Genomic DNA, 14,820 nt, shown 5'->3' on the forward strand with positions numbered 1-14,820 from the left:
CAGGGAGGTGACAAAATGTTGCATTTTGCTCAAATCTGAAGGTGAAGATCTGTTTTACTCGAACGAATTCTGCAATATTAGCATAATTTAGAATTTTTAATTGATTATATGTGAATTTCGTAGCTTCACATGATTAAAAAATAATTTATAAAAAGTGAAAAACATTAACAAAACGTCAAAAAATGACCCGCAAACAAAAAGGCAAAAATTTTTATTTTGTATTTTTTGCATTTTTTAATATGTCAAAAAACATCACTGTGAAATACAAAACCATAACTTGAAAAGAATTTATACCCTTCGTTAAAACAAAACATTTAATTTGTAATCCAGAACTTTCAAGACTAATATAGTGGGCGTATCAAATTTTGGAGCTGGGTAAATTTGGTTCACTATCTAGTGGTTAATTAACCACAGTTATTCTGACGCATTGTCAATGTACATTCCGCCCAATTACATAGACGGTGGACTTAAACACAATTTGAAAAGAATTTGAACCCTTCGTTAAGACAAAAAGTTGCTTTCTTGTTCCAGAATCTTGAAGGAAGATAGACTGGACGTATCAAATTTTGAGCTGGCTAAATTGGTCAACTATTATTGATTCTGCAATAAAAAGAAAATGTTTAAAGAAAATGTTTGAAGAAAATGTTTGTCTTATCGAAGGGTGTCACCACCTTTTGCTCGCGGCTGACATAACTATAAATGTGGTGACTAATATTCCAAAAATTTGAAAAATGATTTTGCAAACAAGACACAGTTGAATTTTTATAGCACAAGAACTTTTAAATTTTATTGACAACAATTAAAAATAATCAATCATGAGTGTTTCAGATATAGCTCGGTAATTTACTAACTTTAACTGTTCTACAATTTAAAGTCACCTGGAAATAGAAGTGTTTTTCTTTCAAACATAAGAGTATATGCTTACGAACAATAAAACAATTTATTTAGTAATTGATAAGACAAACATTTTCTTTTTATTGCAGAATCAATAATAGTTGACCAATTTAGCCAGCTCAAAATTTGATACGTCCAGTATATTAGTCTTGAAAGTTCTGGATTACAAATTAAATGTTTTGTTTTAACGAAGGGTATAAATTCTTTTCAAGTTATGGTTTTGTATTTCACAGTGATGATTTTTTGACATATTAAAAAATGCAAAAAATACAAAATAAAAATTTTTGCCTTTTTGTTTGCGGGTCATTTTTTGACGTTTTGTTAATGTTTTTCACTTTTTATAAATTATTTTTTTAATGAAATTGACATATTATCAATTAACATATCTAAATTATGCTAATATTGCAGAATTCGTTCGAGTAAAACAGATCTTCACCTTCAGATTTGAGCAAAATGCAACATTTTGTCACCTCCCTGTACTGTATGTGTTCTATTATCCGAATACGCGGCTGGCTGGCTATTTCGGAAATACGCTGCTCGAGTCTCGTACCCTGACCATCACTATAAACCCTACGCCAATCTCATTGAACCATAGGAACCATACTATACCGTCCAGAGTATAGTCTGGCCCGATCTAAAACATTACGGATACGGGGATCAAGTGGACAGGAAGCCATACTATATCCCACAATTCCGTTTTCGCACATATATAAGAACGAACATCGCACATGTATATTAAATTATCACATATGTATACCGTCACAAAACATCGCATACAAATGATCGCATATAATATACTACAAAATTATCAAACATATATTAAAAATTATCGCATATATATTGCAATTTATCGCACATATATTACAATTTATCGCACATATATTACAATTTATCGCACATATATTACAATTTATCGCACATATATTACAATTTATCACACATATATTACAATTTATCGCACATATATTATAATTTATCGCACATATATTACAATTTATTGCATATATATTACATTTATTGCATATATATTACATTTATTGCATATATATTACATTTATTGCATATATGTTACATTTATTGCATACATCAAATGAATATCGCACATATGTGACAATTATCGCATATATATGAGAAACATCGCACATATATTGTACATTATCGAATAATGCAACGTTTGACACGCCATACGCGGCACTCACCGTTCTTTGAGTAGACAATGGTTTTTCCCTGGTATCCGCTGCATGTTTGTCATACGGCGTACCAGGCAAAAGGGAACTGGTGCCCGGATGCTACATGGAAATCCCCCGATGAGAAATCGAGCACGTTACCCTTTGACCTTCTGTAAAACGTCATTGACAGTTGCTCCCTAGCTCCAGTCGAATTATTCGAAAAAGACCGCCGCTGTAGTGTGTTTAAGTGTGTGTGTAATCACATCGCACGACACGGCGCCCCCACATGCGGATTATTGGTACGAGTATGTGGGCGTTCAGCGATGTGGACAGTGTATACGGGTGGGTCGTGCGCTGTGATTACACACACTACGCACAGTGTATACGGGTTGGTTTACAACGGCGTCTTTTTCGGAGTGAATATTGCGACTGCCTTGAGGAAGGCTAGTTACTCCCAAACCCTCACCTATAAGGACTGTTTTTTTTGTTGGAACCTGGGTGGGGACATGGGGAGGGGTTTGGGCGTAGGATGGAAAAAGTGTCATATTTCGTATTCGAAATCGGTTTAAAGGAGAAGAAAATAATATAAATAATGTTTCCATGGGACGAAATGCTGTTTATTGAGGAAATTAAACACATTTTTTGAGGGCATAATTATTTCCTGTTTCGCTACCGGTCCATACTATACGAAGCTATTCAATGTTAGAAACTAGTTATCTTAAACCTTTAAAATCTACCTACATCGTACAATATTTCGGAACATACTAAACTTACTCATTAGAAAATAGGGATCCGAAGTGCGCCTTCAGTGTTGAACTTGTAGAAAGTTTACTTTTTGGGGGTTGTCACGTGACAATCTTCCTCTTTTTCCATTATAGCTTCGTCTTTCCAAGAGCACAATTTATTTGAGTGGTATTTCTTTCTATTTGTGTAGGGGAGCTACCATGCTCCAAAAACTATTTATTTGGGAGACGAGTTATAGATATCAGTGAGTCTTATTTTTGTATGTTAACCAACATTGTATACTTGAATTATTGCGATTTGTAGGGCTCTATTTTGATCGGATTGCCGACCATTACTAGCCCCCCCCCCCCCCCCCTCCATGTGCGTGTATCATTCAAATCACGTGTGTGATGACCCTTTTGTGACCTTTCGTTCACTGTCATTGTGTATACACCGTTTTTGTAACTCTTTGTATGTGTGCTATTGTATTGGATAAATTAAACCTTGTTCGTTTAAAATTGATAGAATTTTGGCGAATGCTTACCCTTTCGCGTGTGTCTCTACATTAATAACTGAACCAACTTATACTAAATTTAAGCTTAAGTTACTAACGGTATAAACATGTTCTACAAATAAGCCACTTCGGAATGTCAGTGGCGCATGTCTGTTACTGCTGACAACGGATTTTGTCTTTCTCCCGTAACCTTTTGACAATACCCGCTGGTATTGTCAAAATCTCCGGCGGACGGATTTCTCAAGACACGGTTCCTCAAAAATAGGAGTCCACATCAGTGACATTTTGCTCCCATCCCCTCCCGACTATTGGATATCCTATATCTAAGGTCACATCCCCTATAACCCCTTATAGACTTGGGTCATCTATACGTATCTACCAAACAATGTACTCAAGGCGCTGAGTACATACAAACTTTCAGAAAGATAGGTTATATTGCAGTGATGAATTTTGAGACCCAATTATTTAGCACCTATTTAGCTATTTAGCTATACGGCGCATACAGCAGCCACAGCCAGGAACACCGGGGCAAACCCCTTCTCTTTTCGAAAGAGAACTGGGTTCTTTTACATGCGTTACACAACACATGGGACCAACGGCTTTACATCCCATCCGAAGGACGAAGCAATTGTTAAGTGTCTTGCTTAAAGCCATTTTACACTTTCGGTAAACAGTATTGTCCAAGTCCCACACTTCGTGTATCACAAGTTATATAAAACAACAAACCTGTGAAAATTTAGGCTCAATCGGTCATCGGAGTCGGGAGAAAATAACGGGAAAAACCCACTCCTGTTTACGCGCGTTTCGCTGTGTTATCGCGTTTCGCCGCACTCTATGTTCACTGTTCACCTACATGCACATAATATCCACACCCTCGCATGCACACAACAACCACAGTTCGTAGTACATCAGATGGTGGACTGTACTTTTACGGAAGAAGAAGACTCTACCACCCCCAGTAGTCTATTATAGTCGCTGTGTTTATTTTAAAGGAATACCCCCGACCATCCATAGGTTTATCAAAGCGTCGGAGACCCCATACGGTAAACCGTTACTCCTCGTCGCTAGTGCTGAAAGTGGGACAGTGAGTATGTACGAAGTCATCGACAGTAATGACCAAGAAAGAACTACCGGCACCAGCGACGGCTACACGGGTAAGTCTGTTCATGGAGGTAGGCCTACCACTTTTGTTCGACAATCGACGAGAGCTCACTGTTTATTTTCAAACCTCATGTGCCGGACATACCATTAGAGTCACTACCAAGTATACACATTACACTTTCCACTATAAAACAAGCAATGCAAACCTATTCGTTAAAGGCAGTGGACACTATTGGTAATTGTCAAAGACTAGCCTTCACAGTTGGTGTATCTCAACATATGCACAAAATAACAAACCTGTGAAAATTTGAGCTCAATCGGTCATCGAAGTTGCGAGATAATAATGAAAGAAAAATAACCCTTCTCACACGAAGTTGTGTGCGTTTAGATGGTTGATTTCGAGACCTCAAGTTCTAAACTTGAGGTCTCGGAATCAAATTCGTGGAAAATTACTTCTTTCTCGAAAACTATATGGCACTTCAGAGGGAGCCGTTTCTCACAATGTTTTATACTATCAACCTCTCCCCATTACTTGTAATCAAGACAGGTTTTATGATAATAATTATTTTCAGAAATTACCAATAGTGTCCACTGCCTTTAAACCAGGCACACTGTCCATGCAAATGACTAAAAAATATTCACATTTTCCTTCTTCTTTTGTTTATAGGTGACATTAGTGTACATGATCATTAAGATGTTATAAGCATGACAACTGTACGCCACAACCAGCTGTTGGAAAGGATCTCCAATTAATAATTGCACCTGGGAATTTTGCTCACAAATCTTCCATACAAAACCTGGGCACCGTTCGTTAAAAATTATAGACAACAATTTTGGATCCTTTGACCTTGGCTAAAAATGTCTTTAGTTATTAAACTTGGGCGGGAAACTCGAATTCTATATCAACTCCACGTGTCTAAATTAGCAAGCTTACTAATACGTGTGTCCGTCCAACTTATTATTTCCGTTGTGTCTCGCAGCACACCCTCTCACTGCCCATTAATGTTATCCATGGTCCAGTGTAATTTGAACTGCTTTACATCAGCTGCTCTGTTACATTACGGAAAAGGGTCGAAGGTCATGTTAGGAATACATACTTATATAATTGTTTAGTTTATTATGAACGGTGCAAAACAAAACCTACTTTACAAAATGGTATCGAACATTTTTCGTTTTATCGGGTGTAATGTTATCCACGGTGAAGTGCAAGTTGAATCGGCAAGGCTATAATGTCACACTACAGAGCGTCGGGCGAAGGTCATGGTAGGAATAAATACTTATTTAATATCTTGGTTTATTTGTAAATGAATAGTACAAAACAAAACCGACTTTTTAAAAATGGCAGCAAGTCCACTATACTCCCGAGGATTTTAATAGAAAAGCATATTTATATATTAAGCAGATACGTTGGCTTCGATTATTAGCTATTGCACATGTTTTATTTTATTTAACGAATACACTGCGTAACAATTTTATGATTCATAGAGTGATTGATGGATAGTAAACTTTGATTTGGCACTGCTCACTTTTTTCGTAATTATTATCAAAAATAAACACCCTTTGGTTGAAGGAAATGCCTCTGTGGTGTCGAAAAAGTTATTTATCAAATGACTTATTCCAAAAATAAATAAATATTGAGAATACAATGTAGTAGCCTTTCAAATTAAAGTTATGTATAGACGTTGTACTAAAACAGGCTTACTGTAGGTGTTTTCATTATAACAATCGGAATACTTTATCAAGCAATTTATTTTGTATTTTTGTGTACTAAATCAAAAGGCCCAATCAAATCTCAATTAGGCCTAACTGTTACATTTTCTTCTCTTTTTTCGTCAGTTTTTTTTTCTCTTCTGCCTCTCCATACCTCCAAAACACCCGATGGATGCTAATAAAGCCATTTTGAGATATGGTGGACACACTCGTATATGACATAATTTATAAAGAATCATATTGTGTTGTGATATTTTGCAACTGAAATGAATTGTTTACTCTTAAAGACAGTGGACACTATTGGTAATTGTCAAAGACAAGTCTTCTCACTTGGTGTATCTCAACATATGCATAATATAACAAACCTGTGCAAATTTGAACTCAATTGGTCGTCGAAGTTGCGAGATAATAATGAAAGACAAAACACCCTTGCCACTCGATGTTGTGTGCATTTAGATGGTTGATTTCGAGACCTCAAATTCTAAATCTGATGTCTCGAAATCGAATTCGAGGAAAATTACTTCTTTCTCGAAAACTATGTCACTTCAGAGGGAGCCGTTTCATCACCAAGTTAGGTTTTATGCTAATAATTATTTTGAGTAATTACTTTTACCGTTATTATCTACTTATTTGTAATTTGACAGCAGTCTTGGGTGCTCCACACAGAAGGCTTTGTCCTTCTCTCGGATGACACCCCTATAGTCTATCGCTTTGTATATTATGGTAAATTGAAAAGATTTTTTGTATGAATGGGAAAAAAGGAGAAAAAACAACAACAAACAAACAACCATTTTGCTGAATTTGTCTGTATACACCTAAACAAAAACAGTGCAATCATAATAGTGTCCCCCACAGCTCAAAAAGGCTAATAATTAGCCCTGTTTTGTTGCATATGGTAGTGAAATGAAAACAAAAACCTATTACCATCGGTGGGCGCGATATTCTCCAAAGTATGGCCACACGGTGACGCTTTTCAGGAGGTCTGTCTTGAGGGTTCTTTTGGCAGCTGAGGCTAATACCTGCATGGTTAGAATTTAAAACACTGCGTGAGTCCCATTGTAGATCCCTCCCCCCCAACAGAAAACTGTGTAAACAAACTTATAGCGCCCTCTGTTGAATCATCCTCCTTCAGTCCATGTTTAAAGACACTGGACACTATTGGTTATTGTCAAAGACCAGTCTTATGCATAAATTAATAACAAACCTGTGAAAATTTGAACTCAATCGATCGAAAGAAACCACACCCTTGTCACACGAAGTTGTGTGCGTTTAGATGGTTGATTTCGAGACCTCACATTCTAAATCTGGGGTCTCGAAATCAAATTCGTGGAAAATTACTTCTTTCTCGAAAACTATGTCACTTCAGAGGGAGCCGTTTCTCACAATGTTTATACCATCAACATCTCCCCAGTACTCGTCACCAAGTAAGGTTTCATGCTAATAATTGTTTTGAGTAATTTCCAATAGTGTCCACTGCCTTTAATTTCCAATTGTAGTGTACAGAATCTCTGATGGACAGCTTTTCATATGACACTATAGACTAATGCCACCATACTATACTTAAAAACACACTGTTCGTGCATTTATTAGCCATTTATGACATTGGCTTACCTCTATTTTGTCCTCCTTGTACATGAAACAAACGTTGTTCGTCGGATTTGCCGGGTCCAAAACGATTGGGCTGTGGGGGGGGGGGGGGTACACGTCATAAGTTAAAGAGCATGATTGTAGTAAATAAAAACAGACTGTGCCAATTCTCATGAGCATTGTGCAAGTACTAAATTGCATTCATGATCACTGAAGGTGGTACCCGAGGTCAAACGAATAAGCAGCAGAGTGCGTGTTCGGCGCCTTAATTCCATAGGATTCAAGCCTTGTGAGTGGTGTTTCTGGGTACTAGACTTACTCAGTCGTGCTGTTTTCATGTTAATGATGTTACTTAGTACTTAGCGAAACCAGCAAAGAACTCGTGAACCCATTATTAGGTTGACAGGGTCCCTGAAACTTATTTCTTAATGTTAATTAAAATGTCCATATTCATGAGGAAAAGCGTGATGTTTTTGGCCAGGCAGAATCCCAATTCTTTTTTTAAAGGCACTGGACACCTTTTGTTATTGTCAAAGACCAGTATTTTCACTTGACATGTATCCCAAACATATGCAATTTACACTCTTAGTCATCGAAGTTGTAAGCGAGCAAAGAAAGAAACGAAAAGAACACCCTTGTTGCACAAAAATTGTGTGCTTTCAGATGCCTATAACAAAAAGGCTTCGGGCCTGAAGTCTTTTTAATATTAATATCGAGTAAGAAAAAACCTCTTTCTCTAAAACGATGTTACTTTAGAGGGAGACGTTTCTCACAGTGTTTTATACTTTCAGCAGCTTCATTACTCGTTACCAAGTAAGTGTTTGTGCTTATAATTATTTTGAGTAGTTGACAATAGTGTCCAGTGCCTTTAAAGCCACTGGACCCTTTCGGTTTAGAAAAAAAAATAAAAGTTCACAGATTTACAAATAACTTACAGGGTTTACAGAAGGCAATGGTGAAAGACTTCTCTTGAAATACTTTACTTTTTGAGAAAACAGCAAAACAATATAAATTCTCGTTAACGAGAATTACGGATTTATTTTTAACACATGTCATGACACGGCGAAACGCGCGGAAACAAGGGTGGCGTTTCCGTTGTTTTCTCCCGACTCCGATGACCGATTGAGCCTAAATTTTCACAGGTTTGTTATTTGTTAAAGAAGTTGTGGTACACAAAGTGTGGGCCTTGGACAACACTGTTTACCGAAAGGGCCCAATGGCTTTAACGCTCAATCAACTCAGTAAAGTTCACCTTGCCATTTTGAGTTTCCTGATAATAGTTTTTTCGAGTTGATCATCACTGTGCATGTATTTCCAAGAAACACGCAGCTCATCCAGAAAAAAAATGGGATCTTATTTTGACGCTCAACACTTTAGTTTACCTTTTCATGTCGAGTTTCCTGATAATAATTTCGTTGAGCTGATAATCGACACCGGACATGTAGCTCCAATAAACACGCAGCCTGTCCAGCTTGGTCAGAACTTTCAAGACGCTCCTCAAACCCTGGGCTTTATCAAGATAACTTGGCTTCCCTGCCTTCTCCCACCGGTAGATGGTGATCAACTCCAGAGGGTATGACTTCTGGAGATACTTTGGGAGGAATCTAGACGCCCAATACTTCACCAGGCGTATTAACTCCTTCACGTAGCCGGGTTGTTCCTTAACAAACTGCTTTCGGTACTGAACGAATGATGCAGAATAAAGCTGTCTTGTTCCATTGCCGCAGTCTAGCATAGTCAGAAAGAGTTTGCGATACGCTGAAGGAAGAAGTAAGAATCAGAAAGAAACACGGTTGGACGCCTGTTTCTGAAGATGATAGCATTATTTAAACTAAAAAACATTGCATGGCCGATTAAGCTGATCGTGGCGTTGTTGGAATGCAGGGATTAGGGGACACATGTCTTCGGTTTGGGCGCTTTTGGTCCTATGAAATATTGTTGGAGTTTAAAAGAAGTTTTAAAAATAAGATAATTCAAATTATCTATATAAAAAAAACCTTGAAAGTATGTTGTTTTTCTTTTATTTCGTGAACACACACGGTCTGCCATTTTGCAAAGAACCACATTTTTGACTCCACAAAAAAAGAATTATCACCCAAAATCAGAAAGTTTTTCTTATTACTGTGTTCTCGTTTAACTTACACCTCTGAAATTTTGGAACGTTATCCGTTGTAGGAAGAAGATCGACGTCTATCCATCGACTGCCTACTTGTATCTTAAAATTCAGCAAGTATTCATCGGATCGTATGATTTGGACGTTCTGCACACCTCGCAAAGTTGATGTTAGATCGGCAATTATTCCAGACAAAGTTTCCTTATATTCTTCTTTTTCAATCTTTGAGATGGGTTCCAGATATGGTTGGCTGACGAATGCAACCAGATCCACGTCCGATAGATCTTTTACCATAGTACCCTTTCCGAGCGATCCACCCTGCGAATGATAAAAAACATCTGATCACAGGAACTACAGACTATAGACCTACCCAAATTATACCCAATTACATAGAGCTGCTTAAAGACAGTGTACACTATTGGTAATTGTCAAAGACCAGTCTTCTCACTTGGTGTATCTCAACATGTGCATAAAATAACAAACCTGTGAAAATTTGAGCTCAATTGGTCGTCGGAGTTGCGAGATAACTATGAAAGAAAAAACACCCTTGTCACACGAAGTTGTGTGCTTTCAGATGCTTGATTTCGAGACCTCAAATTCTAAACATGAGGTCTCGAAATCAAACTCGTGGAAAATTACTTCTTTCTCGAAAACTACGTCACTTCAGAGGGAGCCGTTTCTCACAATGTTTTATACTATCAACATCTCCCCATTACTCGTTACCAAATGGAGATTTATGCTGATAATTGTTTTGAGTAATTACCAATAGTGTCCACTGCCTTTAAGCACAAAAAGTAGCTAAACGAAACAAAATGATAACAACGATAAACGCCTTACGCAGATCCTCAAAGCGCTTTACAAAAACAGTAAACATTACAATAAAGGGACATGTTGCCTTGGACCGGGCGTGTTGGTCTATGAAACGCGTTTGAAAACAGTTTGTTATAAAATACAGATGCTTGGAAAGATGTTTTAAAAATATAATATAATGATCCACACACAAAATGCCTCGAAATTGCACGGTTTTCCTTATAAATACGTCGTGAACTTACACGGCGCGCCATTTTGTTGAGTCAATTTTTTGGCCGACCGTGTTAGTTCGCAAAATAAAAGGAAAACCACGCACTTTCGAGGCATATTTGTGTGGATCATTATATTCTACTTTTAAAACATCTTTCTAACCATATATGCATTTTCTAACAAACGGTTTCAAACACTTTGCAATGTATAGACCAACTCGACCGATCCAAGGCAACGTGTCTCTTTAAAAGTAGACCTGCAAAGAATAAAAACCATAATAAACTAATGATGCTTACTAGCACACGGTTACCACCCAAAATACCAACCAAAATCATCATGTATCATCTGTGGCTGGATCCTACTCATGTTTGCTTAGCAGAAATTAAGCTATATGAAATTGCGCCTGGGTGATAGCCAAAAAGAAACATACTGTGTGTACTTAATAATAATAATATTAAACAATAATAAAGCGCCTTATGCATGGGATGGCCTCAAAGCGCTTTACACAATATAATAAAAATCAGCGAAAGGACATCAACAAAAATGTTCTCACCTTGACAACTTTATAAACATGAAAGGCGAGAATGTTTTCAGAGCAACGGCAGTAAATGTGTTGGACCACACTGTCAATTGCTGATTTGCAGTCCTTTGCGAAGGCGTTCGTCCCATGTTGTATATTCTCGCTAAACCAATTCCCTAGTTCATGCTGAGGCAAACACCAGGGCTCGTAATTCTCCTCACCCGGGTTGATATGGACAACCACCGACGAACATTCAGGCGAATTCGAGGTTTCGCCATTGAAAATACGTGACAATATCCTGCCCATATTTTGTTTTCAATCTGTGCGGACGAAGTTTAAAAAAATAAAACATTGGGAATAATAATAGATGTTAAATTTGCATCGTGGATAAAGAATATTATTTTGGTTTTTACCTATAACACCGATGTGTGTCAGCACTGTATACTTATAACCTGAGTCCTGTGAAAACAATATCATTACTACAAGCATTCTCGGTGGGATTTAACATATTTTATAGGGTGTGTCGTTTAGCTTCCCTTGGTCGACCCCGTTCTGACCCGGTACTTCGAATAGCTTTGACGGGGCTTAACCGGGTCAGCCCCCAGTGCCCTGCTTGTGGTGTGGGTCACTTGGGGGTGACCTGAGGTGCATGCCGTCACCACGAGAGGGCGAGTGTGATCGTCCAATTAGCTCTTGTCAGGGGCTCACCCGGGGTCGACCCAGGGAAGCTTATCGAACGCACCAAAAGATCGTTGTGGTACCCGCTGCCAAATTATTTATCTCGATACAAATGTAATGGTTATTATTGAAATCAACAATAATTTGTAAGCAAACGATTACGTTATTTTCAAATTGGTATAATCTGAATGAGATGTGTTTATAGCTTAACACAGGCTCACTCGAGTTCTTAAACATAGTTATTCGTCCACATTATTGTCAAGTCCAACAATAATGAAGGAAGTTCTTCAAAGTGTTTAGTTTATAGGATTCGAACTGCCTCTAGCTACTGGCAATCTCGGTATTCTAGTTTATACGACACTGCTCTAGAATTGCAAGGGTCGTTGGTTCGAATCCCACTCGAGTAATATGCATGTGATATGTTATTTTTTACAGGACTCGGGAATGGACTGAGTAAACAGTGCTAACACATATCTGTGTATGGGTTAAAGCTAGCCCTACATAGGACTCTTCCTCTGTACACTGTAGTAAAATACGAAAGTATAAGGCCGCCATGGTTAGGGTTAAACCCAGAGTTAACATTAAAACATTGGGATTTGTGACACATCTCAAGCAAGCCGGGCAAATGTTAAATTATTTCCCTTAGTACACCCACGATATACACCAGAGTTCAAAAATGCAACGAGACAAAAATAACAACTTAACTATTGTTAAAACACACACGCATCCCCTATCAGCGACAATAGCAAAGCATGCTAATTCACAAATCGATCTCATTGGGGGGGGGGGGGGGGGAGCACAACATGTCGTTCTTTGTGTTTACAACATGGAGTTATAGAAATGTGTGCATACAGATTCAGGTACCACCTTTAAAGGCAGTAGACACTATTGGTAATTACTCAAAATAATTTATTAGCAACAAACCTTACTTGATAACGAGTAATGCAGAGCTATTTATAGTATAAAACATTGTGGGAAACAGCTCCCTCTGAGAAGTAACATAATTTTCAAAAACGAAGCAATTTCTCACTAAAATATTTGAATTTGATTTCGAGACCTCAGTAGATTTTGTGGTCCCGAAATGAAGCACAAATCGAATGCACCCACAGACCTTTAAATCTGCATGAAACAGCTGCTTGCACCAATGGCTTTGTATCAGAGCCATACCTTCCTCCATTGTATAACAAAGCCAAATGGTCCAACGACATTAAAAGCACTGAACACCTTTGGTTATTGTCGAAGACCAGGGCCCAATTTCATAGAGCTGCTTAAGTAAACAATTTTGCTTAAGCAAAAATTTCATTGCTTAGTAAAATCAGATTACCGGCCAAGACTCCACTCAATTGTAATGCTAAGTAAACAACAGCTTAATACTAGTCATAAGCAATGTATATGGCAGGACATTTTGGCCAGTAACATGTGTAAAATAAGCGAGCTATTTTCGTGCTTAAGCAAATTTTTTGCTTAAGCAGCTCTATGAAATTGGCCCCAGTATTTCCACTCTCTCGGTTTATCCCAACATACACACAACCTGTAACAATTCATTTGGGCTCAATTATTGGTCTTCGAAAAAGCAAACAAATAATGGAAGAAAAGACACCCTTGTTGCACAATGTGTGTGTGTGTGTGTTTTTGTATATGCCAGAAAAATGCGTCAGTTCAGGCCTAAAGTCTTTCTAAGATTCAAATATTTTAGTGAGAAAATTAACTCAAAAACAACTCCGTTACATGTACTTCCCAGAGGGAGTCGTTTCTCACAATGATGTATACGTTACCATGTTTGAGTACCAAACGTGTACAGTGCCTTCGATTTGCCATTTTGAGGTATGGTTGATAGTGGCACTAGGTTTGGGTAATAGAGAAAGGACCACATTTCGCTATGGTTCGATGTGGTAAAAATGCCTACACGGACACAGGGGGGGGGGGGGGGATATCCACGAGTTCACAATAGTATGCAGTCGTGGAAGTGGACCAACTTACCTGAAAGATCTACTCTAATCACTCCAAATACTCCTACTAGAAACCTCCGTTCTGCTAGCAAGGACGCCCTTATGTTACCCGTATGTTGTCACCAACATTGCGTATGGTCAACGTGGTTTTCAGTTGCTGCACCTCATTTTATGGAACAATCTCCCTCTACATACCAAACAAGCCACCACTATCTCAAGTTCCAAGACTCTTCTCAAAACGTTTCTGTTCAATTCATCATACTTATTATTCTTCTGTTCCTCTGAGCGCATAGAGACTTTCTTTCTTTTGGAGGTGTTAGAGGCGCTGTAGAAATGTAGGTGTGATTTATTATCGTCTACCCGGAAGTGAGAAAGTCAAGTAGGCTAATACGAGCTACGATTATTCAACTCTAACTGGTTACTTTCACAAATATTTACTAATACAATTTTAACTGTCAAACTTACTCAAGTATTAGGAGACTGTAGAAACTCTTCTCTTTAACATCCTTCGGCGGCAACTGCAGCTAGTTTTTCTTCTAAAGGCGTAAGCTACTAATAAATTACCGAACCAAATAAGAGACACTCGTCGTCCTATGTGAACCTAAACACGTCGAACACGATGGTTTGTCCCTTGTGTTCGCTGCCGCTTTGTCATACGGCGTACCAGGCAAAGGAATTTAAAAGTGCCCGAATGAGCTAAAGGGAATTCCCCCTATGTGAAATCGCGCACGGGAGCCCTTGACCTTCTCTTAAACGTCAATAGCTTTCCGTGTACCAACTGGATCGGTGTGTGCGTGTGTGTGTGTAACGGGGTTTTTTACACTCGTGGTAGACTTGTGTAC

At 38.2% G+C, this 14,820-nt stretch overlaps 1 protein-coding gene across 1 annotated transcript; it reads right to left on the bottom strand.

Annotated features, from left to right (window-relative positions):
• Positions 1 to 4,618: 4,618 nt before the first annotated feature.
• LOC139950542 (2'-5'-oligoadenylate synthase 1A-like) lies at positions 4,619 to 14,715 on the bottom strand. Its single transcript, XM_071949281.1, has 6 exons — positions 14,444 to 14,715; positions 11,385 to 11,671; positions 9,841 to 10,129; positions 9,081 to 9,456; positions 7,723 to 7,792; positions 4,619 to 7,130 (listed from the first exon to the last, which is right to left on the bottom strand). The coding sequence occupies exons 2-6, from the start codon at positions 11,655 to 11,657 to the stop codon at positions 7,032 to 7,034; spliced, it is 1,107 nt and encodes a 368-aa protein (XP_071805382.1). The 5' UTR covers positions 11,658 to 11,671; positions 14,444 to 14,715; the 3' UTR covers positions 4,619 to 7,031.
• Positions 14,716 to 14,820: the final 105 nt, after the last annotated feature.

This window comes from Asterias amurensis, chromosome 18 (assembly GCF_032118995.1).
Source record: "Asterias amurensis chromosome 18, ASM3211899v1".
Taxonomy (NCBI): domain Eukaryota; kingdom Metazoa; phylum Echinodermata; class Asteroidea; order Forcipulatida; family Asteriidae; genus Asterias; species Asterias amurensis.

Bases quoted from the DNA above. Each gene is read 5' to 3' on its own strand.
- LOC139950542 (XM_071949281.1), bottom strand. From the start codon at position 11,657: ATGGGCAGGATATTGTCACGTATTTTCAATGGCGAAACCTCGAATTCG. The intron at 9,457-9,840 runs GTAAGTTAAACG...TTCTTCCTTCAG, and splicing joins CGTTCCAAAATTTCAGAGGT to CGTATCGCAAACTCTTTCTG. The intron at 7,131-7,722 runs GTAAGCCAATGT...CTAACCATGCAG, and splicing joins ACAAGGAGGACAAAATAGAG to GTATTAGCCTCAGCTGCCAA.